The sequence below is a fragment of the Astatotilapia calliptera genome, chromosome 19 (assembly GCF_900246225.1).
Source record: "Astatotilapia calliptera chromosome 19, fAstCal1.2, whole genome shotgun sequence".
Classification (NCBI taxonomy): Eukaryota; Metazoa; Chordata; class Actinopteri; order Cichliformes; family Cichlidae; genus Astatotilapia; species Astatotilapia calliptera.
Window position 1 is genome coordinate 29,390,154 of NC_039320.1, and position 17,299 is coordinate 29,407,452.

The 17,299-nt window shown below is 44.0% G+C and overlaps 1 protein-coding gene across 3 annotated transcripts in view; it reads right to left on the reverse strand.

The window, feature by feature from the left end:
* Positions 1-10,853: 10,853 nt before the first annotated feature.
* The window catches only part of adck1 (aarF domain containing kinase 1), an 86,772-nt gene continuing 80,326 nt past the window's right edge, over positions 10,854-17,299 (reverse strand). For all 3 annotated transcript variants that reach the window (XM_026151630.1, XM_026151629.1, XM_026151628.1), the window contains 2 exons: positions 13,554-13,747; positions 10,854-12,373 (listed from right to left, as the gene is read on the reverse strand). In XM_026151630.1, the coding sequence (XP_026007415.1) occupies positions 12,229-12,373; positions 13,554-13,747 (339 nt within the window). In that variant the 3' untranslated portion in view covers positions 10,854-12,228. The remainder of the gene's footprint in view (positions 12,374-13,553; positions 13,748-17,299) is intronic.

Consider the following 17,299-nt stretch of genomic DNA (forward strand, 5'->3'; position numbering starts at 1 on the left):
TGAGGAAATTGTGTGGATATACCTTAGTGGTGTTCTGCAGGTATCACAAACACCACCAATATTAGGGTTAAGGGTTAAATATAGTACATATAATATAGCACCATTATGCCAACTGGATTTTTTTGGAAAACTGTGTATCAAGTAGCTCTGACTTTTTATTTTCAACATGTTCAAGCATCTTAGGTTGTTTTGGGCTCTTCACATTTTCTCCCATCTCTCTGAGAGATACTATTTGTAGCTTAAAGCTTGTAACTTGTAACAATATAACATTAGTTCAGTCATGCAGTCTTGGGAGATCAGCTGAATGCAAGGACACGTCAGCTGATGGTTCAGCTTATACAATTATATCCAGTTGTCTGTTGTATATAAATGAGACCATGACATGTTTGCAGTGGAGGGATCAAAAACAGTAAAGGTGGTCAAAACAGTAAAAACAAATCTTGTCAAATAACTAATCATTCCACCTTTAGTTATGTGTATGATCTAAGGTGACAACAGATATGACATTTGATTAAGTCAGAGATAATATGAAAGGAAGAGCTGGAGGTGGCTGGCAACACCACAGCAACTGAACGCAGGTAAAACCAGCCCAAGTAGTGTGACATAAACTCTGTGTCACAGAGTGTGGGCTGTGTCAGGGTGATTTATGGCAGGATAGCAACAAGAGTGAAAGGGAAGGTTTACAAGGTTGTTGGCTCTCGACCAGGCACTTCCAATACAAGAAGGTGTGAACTGGCTTTTTGTGAACTGGCTATTACGCAGCGTCTCCGCAAATTGCTACCTTATCATGGTGGAGGGGTTTGTGTGTCCCAGGGACCCCAGGGGCTATGTTCTCCAGGGGCTTCGGCCACTTGGTAGGGTCTCCCATGGCAAATTGGTCCTGGGTGACGGACCAGACAAAGAGCGATTCAGAAAGCCCCTATGAGAAGGCCATCAAAGGAACAGTTCACCCTGCCCCGGATGGGTTACCGGGGCCTGTCCTGGAGCCAGGCGCGGGGAGGGTGCCTGAGAGTGAGTGTCTGGTGGGCACAACCCGAAAAGGGGACATGGGCCCAACCTCCCGCAGGTCCACCACCCGCAGGAGGCACCATAGGGGTCGGGTGCATTGTGTGCCGGGCGGCGGCCAGAAGCGGAGGCCCTGGCGGACTGATCCCCGGCTACCAAGACTGGCAATTGGGACATGGAATGTCACCTCTCTGGTGGGGAAGGAGACTCTGTCTCAGTCTGGAGTTGCCCCTGGTGAGAGGCGGCGGGCTGGGGTGGGTATTCTAATATCCCCTCGGCTTGCTGCCTGTACGTTGGGGTTCTTCCCAGTAGACGAGAGGGTTTGTTCCCTGCGCCTTCGGGTCGGGGAATGGGTCCTGACTGTCATCTGTGCTTATGCGCCGAGTGGCAGTTCAGAGTACCCAGCCTTCTTAGGGTCGCTGGGTGGGGTGTTGGAAGGTGCTCCGCCTGGAGACTCTGTTGTCCTACTGGGAGACTTCAATGCTCACGTGGGTAACGACAGCGAGACCTGGAGAGGCATGATTGGGAGGAACAGCCTCCCTGATCACCAGACCTGCGACTATATGTTCTGGACACTCAGGTAAAGAGAGGGGCTGAGCTGTCAACTGATCATCACCTGGTGGTGAGTTGGATCAGGTGGCGGGGGAGGACGCTGAACAGACCTGGTGCACCTAAATGCGTAGTGAGGGTGTGCTGGGAACGTCTAGCAGAGGCCCCAGTCCGTGAGATCTTCAACGCACACCTCCGGCAGAGCTTCAACAGCATTCCGAGGGAGACTGGGGACATCGAGTCCGAATGGACCATGTTCAGCACCTCCATTGCCGAAGCTGCTGCATTGAGCTGCAGCCGCAAGGTGGGTGGTGCCTGCCATGGTGGTAACCCCCAAACCAAATGGTGGACACCAGAGGTGAAGGGAGCCACCAGGCTGAAGGAGTTCTATCGGGCTTGGTTAGCCTGTGGGACTTCGGAGGCAGCTGACAGGTACCGACAGGCCAAGCGGAATGCGGCTCGGGCAGTGGCTGAAGCAAAAACTCGGGTGTGGGAGGAGTTCGGAGAGGCCATGGAAAAAGACTTTCGGACTGCCTCGAAGAGATTCTGGCAAACCGTCAGGCGTCTCAGGAGGGGAAAGCGGTGCTCTACCTGCACTGTGTATAGTGCTGGCGGAGCGCTGCTGACGTCGACTGAGAAAATTGTCAGGCGGTGGAAGGAATACTTCGAGGACCTCCTTAATCCCTCTGACATGTCTTCCGAGGAGGAAGCAGAGTCTGGGGATGAGGGGAATGACCCGCCAATTTCCGGGGGCGAGGTCACTGAGGCAGTTAAATAACTCCTTGGTGGCAGAGCCCCTGGTGTTGATGAGGTCCGCTCCGAGTTCCTGAAGGCTCTGGACGTTGTAGGGCTATCCTGGTTGACACGCCTCTGCAATGTTGCGTGTGTGAATGTGTGTGTGAATGGGTGGATGACTGGATATGTAAAGCGCTTTGGGATCCTTAGGGACTAGTAAAGCGCTATATAAATACAGGCCATTTACCATTTACCAGATCAGGGGCAGTACCCCTGGACTGGCAGACCGGGGTGGTGGTCCCCATCTTTAAGAAGGAAGACCGGAGGGTGTGTTCCAACTACAGGGGGATCACACTCCTCAGCCTCCCTGGGAAAGTCTGTGCCAGGGTGCTGGAAAGGAGAGTTCGTCCGCTAGTCGAACCTCGGATACAGGAGGAACAATGCGGTTTTCGTCCTGGTCGCGGAACACTGGACCAGCTCTTTATCCTCTCAAGGATACTTGAGGGTGCATGGGAGTTTGCCCAACCAGTCTACATGTGTTTTGTGGACTTGGAGAAGGCATTCAACCGTGTCCCTCGGGGTGTCCTGTGGGAGATGCTGCAGGAGTATGGGGTGTCTGGCCCACTGCTATGGGCCATTCGATCCCTATACAACCGTTGCAAGAGCTTGGTTCGCATTGCCGGCAATAAGTCGGACTCGTTCCCGGTGGGGAAAAGGCTCCGCCAGGGCTGCCCTTTGTCACCGGTTCTGTTCATAATTTTTATGGACAGGATTTCTAGGCGCAGCCAAGTGGCGGAGGGCTTTCACTTTGGTGGCCTCAGAATCTCATCTGTGCTTTTCACGGATGATGTGGTTCTGTTGGCTTCATCGGGTGAGGGCCTCCAGCTCGCACTGGAATGGTTCGCAGCCGAGTGTGAAGCAGCGGGAATGAGGACCAGCACCTCCAAATCTGAGGCCATGGTTCTCAGCCGGAAAAGGGTGGAGTGCCCACTCCGGGTCGGGGATGAGTTCCTGCCCCAAGTGGAGGAGTTCAAGTATCTCGGGGTCTTGTTCACGAGTGATGGGAGAAGGGAGCGGGAGATCGACAGATGGATTGGTGCTGTGGCCGCAGTGATGCAGCACAAGAAAAATGAGCAGAGAATCACCTGATGTCCAGCCACACCCTATCATCCTCCCTCTGTGACCTCACTGCAGCACGGCCTAAAATAAAGTTTAAACTTTAAAATAATTTCCTTACATTTCTCTTGTACTTTAACATGATTTATCAGTAACTACATGAAGATACTTTTCTTCATGTATCATTAAATTTATGCTGTTTTATTATTAGCTTAATCACACATGGATATCCATTTCAACATAATCTCTTGTTAATTGTGCTCATCAGATCAGAAGAGAGAGAAATGAGACACATGCATCACAGTATCAGTGTCCTTGAATTTCATGCAGCCTCTGAGGAAACAAAGTTTGAATCACCTTAGAGGGACTCTGATGACGCACTTTGTAGTCTGTACAGGTCAGATACAGAATCATTATGCACAATCATCAGATAAACAAAAATAAAGTCCAGGTTGCACAAAAACAAAATATCTCTGTAAATTTCTAAATTAGAGAAATACTCAAAGTGTTTTTGTTTCATTTATTTTGTGAAGACATGCCAGCAGTGACATGATCAAACCTATTGGTTTTATTTTAGTTGGTTTTAATACTCTGCTAGGAGCCACATGTCCTTTGTCATGTATAGTGATGTGATATGCTAACTATATACAGTTTATATAATGACACTGATTACAGCTTAATGTTGTAGGACACTCAGAACTTGGTGGAGCTTGAAAGGCTGACACTGTGAAAGTCATGAGTGGGCTTACTGCAGTGGGCTGGCCCTGTCGTCCTGGTTTGACCTGTTCCTTTGCCTACAACCTTACAATATATATATTTTACACACAACTAAACTTTGCTTTTGTTAAATGTTCACTTTTGTTTTCCCAGATAGCTCAACCTGAAACACTGAAGTTTGAGGACCAGTTCCTAAATACCAAATTGCCTGATTGACATAAGGACAACGAATTATAATTCTTCTCACTGGAATATTGACATGTTTACAGCAGATGTGTGTAATTGTACCTGTCTGCGATATTTCAATTTTATTTTGAACCTTGTTTTTCCATTAGGGTTAGGGTAATTATATACATATATACATAATTATAAAAGGTGTTCCTGATATTGCTGTCATTTGGAACCGCTACATCGATCACTACGCCCGTCTTCTTCTGTTTGTCTACCACCACTATGTCCGGTTGGTTAGCCACCACCATTTTGTCCGTCTGTATCTGGAAGTCCCACAGGATCTTAGCTCGGTCATTCTCCACCACCCTTGGGGGCATCTCCCATTTTGACCGCAGGACTTCCAGGCCATATTCGGCACAGATGTTCCTGTACACTATGCCGGCCACTTGGTTATGGCGTTCCATGTATGCCCTGCCTGCTAGCATCTTGCACCCTGCAGTTATGTGCTGGATTGTCTCAGGGGCATCTTTACACAGCCTGCACCTGGGGTCTTGCCTGGTGTGATAGACCCCAGCCTCTATGGATCTTGTGCTCAGAGCTTGTTCTTGTGCTGCCATGATTAGTGCCTCTGTGCTGTCTTTCAGTCCAGGATTTCTGGATGTTTGGATGATTATTGAATATGTATGTATTTTCTTACAGTGCAGGACCTCCTGGTAGAGGACTCAAGCTTGAGGAACACAAACATATCACCTAACAGCGGGGTTAGATGAAGATTTTCATAGATACAACCTTTAGTAACTCATATTTGTCACTAATTAGTCTTGTGATATTCCAAAACTGAACCTTTAGAGTTCTGTAATGAAGAATTTCTACCTGTGTCAAAGTCCCCTGATGAAAAAGATGAATGTGTGGTAGAAAAAGAAACAGAGTAGATCCATCAAACATACGGGTTCTTCAGTGTCTGTTACACTGCTGCAATACCAATTCCCCTTAGGAAGAAGTAGAGTACTTAATTTACCGAATGATGGATTGATTATGCATGGCTGCCATTCACTGACCGTGTCACTGGAAGCACAAAGATAAATGCAGGAGCAGTCTGTCTGCTCAGAACTCAGCTGAAGCCCATTGAACATGACATCATCATTAAGCACACGCCAATCCTAAATACATATGGACAGCATTCAAAAAGCTGTAGAAGGTGAAGTGTTCTGCCTGTCCAAAGTTTGGTGTTTATTTATTGTTTGGTTTGTTTGTGCCAGCTGATTATTTCAGACGGATGATCTGATATCCTCGTGTCGGTGTTGTTCCCAGACCATCATGAAAATGTTGTTCCAGGTTCAACATTGCAAGTGACCAATCACATTGTTGTGATGTTATTCCATTCGTGCATTTATGAAATTCCAATGAGGCAAGGACAATATCAATTCTGCTTACTGTTTATTAAAGGGTTACGGTTAGGGTCAGGGTCAGGGTCTGTTGATCGGCGGACAGAGGCGGTTTCACGCAGTTTAAGTACAGTTTTTTGTTTTACGCCGGTTTTTCCCGAAGTCGCAAAAGTATGACGTCACAACATTCTGATTGGTCACTTGCAATGTTGATCCTGGAACAACATTTAGTATGATGATCTGGGAACAACACCAACACGAGGATATCAGATCAACCATTTCAGACACTGTTGCATAAATGAATGGAAACACACTACAGCGTAGGTGTCCAAGATAATGAAGTGTGACTGTTACCCATTTATCAGTAACAACAACATTCTGTGGCACAGAAGGAATGAAACAGGAATCACAGTGTCGGGCCTTCAAAAACACTGATTAGTGGGATACAGGTATAGTGTTTTATATTTTCATTTGATTGGTGGCAACTGCACATGATATGACTCAATTTAAGAGTAACAGCCGGAGATAATTATCAAAATAAATAATAATCACCAATAATAAAACGTAAAATGAATGGTTAAATAAACTTTTTTTAAAAAATGTACCATCATATATATTTATATGATAACTGGAGTCAACTACATTTTACATTTAGTTAGCTTGTAACACTCAAGTTATTTTTTTATACAGTTTGTTACTGATCAGTGAGTAAATGGTAAATGGCCCGTTTCTACTTTAGCACTCAAAGCACTTTATAAAACATGCCTCATCAACAACTTGGGGTTCAGTATCTTTCCCAAAGATACTTTAGCATGCAGACTGAGGCACCCAGGAATTGAATCCCCAGGTTCCATTTACCACCATCCAATCAGTAGATCTAATTATGGAATTGACCGTGCTAGCTCCTGAGCTACAGCCTACAAAATTTTGAGTGGAAATCTTGTTAATAAAACTTTATCAACATCATTCGATGTCACAGTTTAACATCCTCTGATTAGTGTGTACTTTTTGGATGCAACCTTAATTTTACAATCAGACATATTTTGAGTCTAAATATAACCAAAGAAAAAATAAGACCAGTTTCCAGGTTAACAGTCTTGATTTAAAACAGTCCACCTGCTAATTATAACGTTCCAAACAAACGTGATATTCATTATGATCATTTCATTCTTTGTTGTAGTGAAATAATTTGTAAAGGCTTTTGCGTTTTATTAACCATGGTTATTGTATTTCAATAATAAAGTCAAAACACGCAGTGGTTGGTTTTCAAAACACACAAAATCGTTTAATTTTTAACAGGACAAAAAAAATAAAAAAATAAAAATAAAATAAACACTCCATGCTCAATAGATAAGAATAATAACATAACAATAAGCAGTCATTACCTAAAATGATAATTACTTCAAGCCATGGCACAAGGGTCAGTGCTGGATCATTTCATAGAAGAATCAGTAAAGTCTCAGATAATCTCCGTCGTACCAGCTGTTTCAAAGACATGTGTAGGATTTCCTCATTATTTGCACATGCTAATTCTAAGAAGTGCAAAGTACAAACACTGTGGCCTGTGTGCTCTAACACGGTGGTGAACTGTGAAGACGTCATTGAACTTCCACTACACCCAAAGCCTTTTCTATTTGACTTGGATCCAGAAGTAAAGATGACAATAAAAATAGAAAAACTTTAATGAACATCAGTTTTTTTTTTATGCCAAACACTAAAATAATATTTTCTCCTCATAAATCAAAAGTCATCCACTGAATAAGATGAAGCGAAACTTCTGCATAAAACAATAAAAGACATGAATGTCACAGAAACAGAAATGGAGTTCCTGTCTGTTGTAAACCATCCAGTGTCTGGTTTCTTAAAAATTATGAATAAATACTAATATCATAATTTTTATGTGAATTTGCGATGCTCTCCAGAACTGAAGCTGTTGATTTACCAGTCAGTCTGCATCCCTACCCTCACCCAGCTTTGGAATGAGACTGTGGATACAAGGGGCAGGAACGAGCTTTCTCTGAAGCTGGACTCAGGCTCAGAGATGGTGTGAAAAGTTCAGTCTCTGTCATCGCTGTACCTGTTATCTGTCAGCTCAGACAGCTTCACAGTCAGTAACACAAACTGCTGCGCTTAAGGGATGAGTGCCTAGTATTTGACCTAAGATCAACAGTACTCTGAAATGGTAAACACGGTCAGTCACATACTATAATTCTATCATAAGCTATTTATCCATCAGATGCATTCACCATCAGCAGAAACCTCTGTGATCTGATGGAAACATCTTTGAGGTATTTTGTAGAGGAGCAGGAATGAGTTAGAAATACTGTCAGGACTGAGCTTCGTACAGGTTGTTCTTCTAGTTCTCAGCACCCTTCATCACTTTGTTGGCTCATAGCATTGAAACAGCATTTGTATCTGTGGCACTTTGAAAAAGGCTTAAAGATGTGGCACTTGGCTGCTTCACTGTTTTATTATTATGACGTCATTTCCTTTACATGTTTGTTTCGCTCCAGCAGACCTTTTTGAAATTTTAGACCGAAACATTTGACGATAATTATGAAATAATGTTATGAGTCTCTTGGCCAAGTCAGGGTTAAAAGGCAGCTTATGATACTTCCTGTCTCAATATCAGGACTACTGAATTTCATAACATGACCGGTAATGAGAGCTAAATATTCTTACATTCATTTGGAAGCTCTGCCATCCAGAGTAATCACCGTGTGTTTTAAAGGTGCAGTATGTAAAATATGGTTCCAGTCCTAAGCCCAAATAAAAGGGGAGGGTTGTGTCAGCAGTGGGATTCTGCCAAATCAAACATCAACAAGAATGAGATTTCTGTATCGGGTCAGTCAGAGCTTGGGTTAACAACTACAACCTCCGGTGTGTTGGCAAGCATGCTGTCCAAGGAAACTGTGTGCTGTTGCCCCAAACATAGGAGGAGAGGGTGAAAACCTTGGAGGCAGGGAGAAAGAAGGCAGGAGTGTGGAGGTAGGGACTTTACATGTACTATGGGACTGGTAAGGAGGGCAGATGTAACTGGTAACTGGAGCAGATGTTAGTAGACAGAGTTTATGAGCAGATGTTGGGTAGACATGGGTTAGCCCAGGGGTCTGCAACCTTTAACACCAAAGAGCCACTTGGACCCGGTTTCCACGCAGAAGAAAACACTGGGAGCTGCAAATACTTGTTGACATCTAAAATGAAGATAACACTGTATATATTGTTTTTTACTTTTATGCTTTGTGTGAACAACTAAGGTGTGCTGCTTATGAAATCCATGAAGTGCTACAGAGAAAATTACATTTTATTTAAGTAATTAACACATTTTTAACTCTTAAAGAAATATAACAAAAGCAAAGACACCCAGCTGAACTAAAATGATCCAGCAAACAAAAACTGCTGTGAGCCACCCTCCTTATATCGCCTTTGGGCTTTTGGAGCCTTGACCTGACTTTTAAAAAATAACTGGGAAAAAAGCACTATGCTGCTAAAAAAAAGAAAGAAAAATAAATATTTACAAAATTCTAAATATGTATTTTACCTGGTTAATGTGTGTGGCGGGGCGTGGTCTGCAGCGCCGCTGCAGGGGAGGCGGACGCACCTGAGCGGCACCCGCAATCACGCCTCGCCGCCTTAACGTCTGTGCGATCTATGCTGTTGTGTTGGTGTGTGTCGGGCTGTGAGCTGCAAAGCTACAGCCGGCTGTGTGCGTACGGCAAGGTCTGCCGTGATATGTTTACAACGGGACTTCTGCTCCTGAACCTCTGCGCACAGCGTCTGCAGATCGGGTCTGTACGAAGTCACTTTCATCTTTACGCAGGACTGTAAGCTGTCGTCTGTGAGGCGTGAGCGGTGTTTGTTTTAACATAGTTCACGGTGGAGCTGCTGACATAATGTGGATCCGAAGATCCATAATTGGCCTACCTGGGGTTGAAAGTCTCGATAAATTAATGGTGTTTCGGCGAGTACGCCGGCTCCCGCGAGTGTGACGCTTATTTTGAGCAATGAAGAAATAATAGAATATAATTGTATTTTTGTATTTCAACATCACAATAATCTAACAATTTAGAACTACAAGTTAAAAAAGAACTAACATAAATAAAATACACTTCAGCTAAATACTTCTAATTTATTTTCCCAAACCACGCGGAGCCCCACTGTAAGGACTAAAGAGCCGCAGGTTGCCGACCCCTGGGTTAGGGTATACTGGTGGTGTGTGGGAAGGCAGAGGTAAGTACTAAATGGCAGTAACTGAAGAAAGAAGAATATTATCCAGGAGGAGCTGAGACAGGTTCTGGGTTTTAGGGACGAATTACCAGATGACTGGGAAAGTAAAGCCCAAGTGGTGAGTGAAACAGTCAAGAAGGTATTTAGTGTATCTCGTGGACAGAGGAAAGAAGACAAGGAGACCTCTCTTGTGGTGGAATGAGAAAGTATAGAAAGGTATCTCAAAGAGAAGTGGAATAATCAGGGAAATGGAGAAAGCAGACAGGAGTGGCGGGATGTCAGGTGTCCAGCAAAGAGCGAGGTTTTACAGCAAAATAAACTGGAAACGAAAAGGCTTATAGTTGTATGAGTTATATGTGATCCCGGACAGAGAAAAGGACATGTACTGATTGGCTAGGCAGAGAGAGGAAGCTGTAATGATGTGACGTGGGTTAAGACTAAGGATAGACAGCAGAGTACTAAGACGTGTGTTTCATCTTTGTAACACACTGTTGAGGAGTAAAAGGAATACGCTGAGGGACTAATGAATGAAGAACATGAGAGAGAATCAGGAAGTGATGATTCGAAAGGAGAACGTGAGGGCAGCTACGAAGCAGAGTGGGAGGCAAATGGTCCGATGACACACCTGTGGAGGTATAAAAAGGTCCAGGAGAGACTGTAGTGGACTTTTGTTAACAGAGAAGTATACAGAAGGTCAGAAGGAAATCTAGAGAAAACATATGCTAGGGTGCCTGAAAGTAACTGTGGTACTACGTTAGGAAGTCAGGAGTGGCAGAGACATATGTGAGGGTGGTGCAGGACATGTATGAGGACAGACACTGAGGTGTGAGGTAAGAGTTGTGTTTTATTGTTTGGACAGTATCTGTTAAGAAGAGTCATTATAGACAGCAAGCTTCATTTAAATCATCTACAAAGATTTTACTGCAGTTATGATTCAGAGAGAAAATATGTTTTTGACTAATTGTTTTTTAATGGGATTGTACCAGTTTGTGATAAAACATGGGGAATGGTCACTTACATCATTTAGTTGTCCACTTTTGACATTCTTGCCAAGAACATTTGTAAATAATGAGTTTAGGACAGTGTGAGGTGATTTTCATTGAACGAGTGACTGAGGGATAGATGCAGACTACTGTATACTGTATGTAGGAAATCTGTAACTGATCTGTATCAGACTTACATTAAATTGACATTCAAATATAAACCATTTTCTTATCATTGAGAGGATCATATGACCCTAACGGTAAATGTTTTATACATGATCCAGGGGTCATGATTCGTTTCCTTCGTTTTCTTTTTCCGTCTGTCGGGTTCATTCTGTTTGACAGCCTGACAGCATTCCAAGAGAGGAACTGGGATATTATATGAGGAAATTAGGAGTGGCAGAGCAGCAGGTGAGGGCTGCACAGGACATATATGAGAACAGCAAGGCAGCGGTGAGGTGTGCATAGGAGTGACAGATGGGATCAAGGTGGGGGTGGAACTACACCAGGGATCAGCTGTTGGTTGCAATGGTGATGGGCAGGTAAATAGATGAGCTTAGGCAGGAGTCCTCCTGGCTATGACGTGTGTGGATAAAACTTTTATCTGTAGTGAGAGTGGGGGAGCAGGTGGAAGAAAGCCTGCAGAGGTGGAGGTATGCAATGAAGACAAGAGGAATAGAAGTTAATACAGCAACATTTATGTGACGTTCTCTGTCACAAATACTGTCTCACGTGCTTCTCAGAGGCGATCAAACCATCAGCCTTCCCATTGAAAAACAAACCCGCTCTACCTGCTAAGCCACACCCACCCTCATGATGATGTCATGTTTGGTATGTGCCACCATGTAAAAAGATGACAACAGCACAAATTTGCTGTTGGCCAAACATTTAGGCTAGCTGCTCAGTAGATATCTGCAGGTGAGTTTTATCAGGTGTTGGTAAGAGTTACTATTTTTCCTGCTCTATTGACCATCAATTTTAGATAATGCACCTTTAACAACTAATTAATACTAACTAATGACTAATCCGTTTGTATTTTGTATGTGTTATTCCCTACTGAATATAAACTGCGATATTTCATTTTTAAGCTAAAATTAAAAGTTCAGGTTTCCAGATGTCTCGGAGCTCATGTTGTAGGATCCATCTCTGCACTACAGAACCTACAGGAGAATGTTTTTTCACGTCATAAAATTCCCAACAATAGTGACCTGCTGAAAATGCAATGTACAGCATACTGAGTAAATTACAGATAACGATGTTACAATCATTATCTGAACACTAATGAGTGGACACTTGAGGTAAAAGATGAATTTAAAACAAGGTTGACATCCAAATATGTCTCAGTGTAGTAATGGCATCAGAATGGTCATGGATCCTTTCAGCCACAGAAACAGTTCATACATGTAGAGTTTCCACAGGCTGAGAGACTCGGCCAGCGTGATCTGCACACGCCTTCTCCTGCTCTGAGTTTTAGTCCTCTTGTGCCTGTCAGACAAAGCAGAAGAAAGAGGAAGTGGTTATGCCTTTGGCACAGTCTGGGTCATAAAATCAAGATTTCTCTCAAAAGCCATTTCTCATGAGTTTCACACAAAATCACAGACAATTGCACGAGCCATCATCTGTTTACCACTGTGGGAATAGTGAGGACGTTTGCACTGTGATGCACAGAAGAATGAATCAATGTGCTCTGTACATGTTCAAAGCGTTAGGAAAATACATTTTAAAATGTTGTCAAAGGAGCTTGCAAAGAAAAGCGTCTGGACTTCTTTAAGTTACTTGAAGACGTTAATTTAAAGAAGTCCAGACGCTTTTCTTTGCAAGCTCCTTTGACTACGATGACCTGGATGACTGAGAATCTTCACAGACATTTTAAAATGTTGTTGCCAAACACACAAACAGAATATGGTGCAATCAAAAGAAACCACATTTATTTGTAAAGTTTTGTTGTTTTTTGGATGACAATGGTAAGATGTTAATGAACACACAAATGAGAATTTACTTTCATCAGCAGCCCATGGAGCCCTTCACTTCAAGCCCAGGTTCTCATACCATTAGTCATGGATAAATTGGTATTGAATATTTGGATTCTTGACATTGTTCATCTAAATGGAACCAACCTGCAGCCCAACTGGACCTTTAGGTAGTTTCATAGATGTAGTTTTCTTTAGCCACATTCCCTCACTATCCTCTGTTCATTTAAGCTGCACAAACCCAGTGAGATGTGCTGTCCACATTGGAGAGTCCATTTGGTTCTTGGGTGTCCTATTTCAATTTTTAAAAACTGATGCAATTAGAACAGGTGATACCACATTTTATCAAAAGGTTTTTTCAGTGCTCCAAAGAGCACAAAGAATATTTCATTCACCTCCATTACATGTATGAAATCTAAGTCTTGGTCAAACTGTCACTCAAAGTAACCTCCACATGTTTGCAACATACAGCAAACAAAACACCCTGGTTATTATATTTGATTCTTTTTCCACCTACCATAAAGCAAAAAGTTTGCAGTTTGAAAACAAGGTAACCTCTAAAGAGCCGTCACTCATGTAAATTCTATGTTACCAGTGAAACATGTCAAAACTCACAGACCAGCCAAGACTTTGATATGTTAACAGATTCTTATGTCATGTCTTATGTCACCTCTTTCTGAAAGTACATTTCTTACCTGGCTATGGCTCGTATGCAGCAGCGGGACATGTTGATGAAGGATGAGGATGAGGCCCTGGTCTGTAGCGTGGTCTCAATGCCTCGCAGCAGGTCATTGGTCTTCAGCAGCAACAGCATCTGCCGGGGAACTCTGTTCAACAAGTCGCTGATCTGGGGCAGGTACAGGCCTGCATTGGTCCTTATCTCAATATCCTGCCAAGTAAGACACGCAACAGGAAAAGTAAAACTCAGGTTGCATGTATATGTGTAAGTCCATCAATGGCTGCTTATACCCAGTGAGTGTGAAAAAGATAAAACACTTGAAGTGGACAGAACAAGGAGAAGGAATTGGCTGATCTTATCAAACTGTAATATTTTCATATAATCAGACGAAGCAGGCCCCCGGGTCAAAGTACTGTTACTGACTATTAATAATGGCTCGTGGCTACATACGACAGATGACACTGACAGTGTAGGCTGATCAGTTGCTTCAAGTCACTACTTTGGCTCTCGGAGGAGGCGGACGCACTTTTTCTCCTCTCCCTTATCTTCCCTGCTTATGTCCTTGTCTTGTCTCGTGTGTTTTTTTGTATTACTTTCCCTGGAACACTCTCTCACAGTCTGTTTCTAAAACCTAAAGAGAAGTCTGGGCTCAGGAGAGCCCGAGTGCCCTGGAGGTACTTTCCCTGCCGGATACACGATGGACGGGTGGCAGACATGGAGGATCGTGTGCCTGGCGGGACTGTCGATCGAGGACGCTGAAGATATCTACCTATTTGGAAGCATGATAACAGGGTTCTTGCTGATCGGAGCTGGCTTGGCCCTGGCTTATCGGAGAATTAAGAAAGCCGAACCGGCTGTTCAAACCCCCCCCCCCCCCAAGGCTGCCCGCTGGGATTGGAACGATGGGACAAGGCGCAACTTCTCAGAAAGGGCTCACTGAGTGCAGCATGGTTAAGAGCTTGGAGGCGCTAACGGCTGCAGTGAAGGCTCAGAATAACACCTCTGGGCGGAAGCTGGATTACATCGCGGATCAGTTGGCTGCGGTCGTGAGGTCTCAGAATCTGCTCTGTGAGCAAAAGCCTGAATAGACCACGGAATTGAAGGTAAATAACATCATGGAGAAACTCGCAGCTATTAACGGGAGATTGAGAGACCAGTGTCGGAGTGTAAAAGAACAGCTTTGAAATTCTCATGAGTTGTTGCAAAAGACAAACCACCATCATAATGCGGCTATCCCTTCGGCGCCAGCTGTGGGCTCAAGGCTGGAGCTGAACAAAAACTCCCTGATAACGACTGTGTTGAGTCTGTTCCTTCCCATTCCATGCAAGGCCACCTGGGTTGGCTGGAAGACTGTTTACTTAGCCTGGCAGGGCGAAGGACACTGTCTCAGCTGAACTATGGACACACACATACACATACTGATACTGATAAGCACTCACTGACGCATCACCCTCCCTACCCTGGATCCAACGCCACCTCCAATGCTTACCTCCCCTCTGATGTGGACATCGGGTCAGTTGGAGGCGCAGTCGAAAGATTGCAGCGGTCCCAGATCAGATGTACACACCTACCCCATCCTCGCTACCTAGCCTGACCTGTCTCCCCAATGTGATGTTTGTATTGTATGTACGGTCGGCAAGGTCTGTCATCTCGGTTGTGGGCAAAAGACCTGCAACTGACAAATGAAGGCCATCATCATCATCATCATCAACTTTTAATCGCCACATGCAGTAAACTGCAGTGAAATGAACCCGCCCCCCGACCTTACACACACAACACAGACATCACATGGGGATACAAGTCAGAGAACGGTTGCATTACAGAAAAAACCACTGAAATGTACACTACAATGGGAAAAGTACAAGAGGAAAAAAGAGACCTCTGCTCATGCTGGGCTATAGAGGACAGAATGAGAACAGGAAACAAAAAAACTCCTCTGCACAAAAAAGCACTTAAATGTCCACAGCACAACATTATAGAGCACGTGACCAGCAACAGGGTTGGGTAGGGGAAAGGAGTAATCCCAGGCAACCACAGCAGCCATCCTGCCACTGCGCCGACTCACCAGCGTGGGCCCAGACCCGCCTCGTGTTCCCAGGAGGCAACAAGCATCGAAGGCATTGCAAGGGGAGGGGGGATGTGTGAGTGCTTATCAGTGTAAGTGTATGTGTGTGCGTGTCCATAGTTCAGCTGAGAAAGTGTCCTCCGCCCTACCATGCTAAGTAAACAGTCTTCCAGCCAAACCAGGTGGCCTTGCATGGAATGGGAAGGAACAGACTCAACACAGTCGTTATCAGGGAGTTTTTGTGCGGCTCCAGCCTTGAGCCGTGCAGCTGGCGCCGTGGTGTCCGCATGTTGATGCCGTTGATTTTTCTTTTATGCGAGCAGCTTAGGAGAATTTCAAACCTGATCTTTAACACTCCGACACTGGTCTCTCAATCTCCCGTTGTAGAGCCGCGAGCCTCCCCAAGATGGTATCAAACTTCTGGTCCGTGGTGTTGTCATTCTTGTGATTCTGAGACCCCACAACTGCAGTGAGCCGTTCTGCGATGTGATCCAACTTTTGCTCAAGGTTCTCATTTTGAGCAGGCCTCTCTCTGATGTATCCCATCATACGCTCAATGGTGTTATTTTGAGTCTTCAGGGCAGCTGTAAGCGTCTCCAAGGTGTTAACCATGCTGCGTTCGTTGTGAGAAGTCGCGCCTCAACCCATCGCTTCAATCCCAGCGGGCAGCCTTGGGGGGGTTTGAACAGCCGGTTCTGCTCTCTTAATTCTCCGATAAGCCAGGGCCAAGCCAGCTCCGATCAGCAAGAACCCTGTTATCATGCTTCCAAATAGGTAGATATCTTCAGCGTCCTCGATCGACAGTCCCGCCAGGCACATGATCCTCCAGTTCTGCCACCCGTCCATCGTGTATCCGTCAGGGAAAGTACCTCCAGGGCACTCGGGCTCTCCCAAGCCCAGACTCCTCGTTGAGAAAAGGGTGTCAATAGCATTCAGAGACCAGTTGATCAAATCCATAATTCTCTTTTAGGTTTTAGAGAACGACAGTGAGAGACTGTTCGAGGGAAAGTAATACACACGAGACAAGACAAGGACATAAGAGGCTAAGCAGGGAAGATAAGGGGAAGGAGGAGAGGAGAAAAGTGCGACCGCCTTCGCCAAGAGCCAAACGAGAATAGGCCATCTCATCACATCATTATTGTTCTGTCTAAAGCAATCGATGTGTCAATACAAATTACTCTTCCACATGTCATCAGCCATGTTGGCCTTTCTATTTAACATCAAGTCATCAAGAACATTAACAAAACATCCCAGTTATAAAGTGACGTCAACATTTTAAATCTATTTTTGCAGTACACTATAAAAATATCTGTAACACGTTTAACACATGTTTAAGTAATAGGTTTTACTGAATTTTTCTGTTATTTTTAAATATGTGATATATATGTATAAAATTACAAGAATAAAAATGTACCTTTGTATAAAAATAACTTTTTACATTTAAATTATAGAAAGTGTAAAGTGTATTTTTTCTACACACAAAAAACTGCAAAACAGTCACAAGTTTAAAACAATTTCACAAATATGTTTATTTAAAAGATTAAACTGTTAAATTCTGTTGTTATGCTGTAAATACATAACTAAAATTTGACTCACTTATTATAATATGACATGCAAAAGTGATGGGACAAAAGCTATGAATGTTTTTTATGAGTACAGAACATCTGGGAACCAAAAAGGTGCTGCTGAACTAGGCC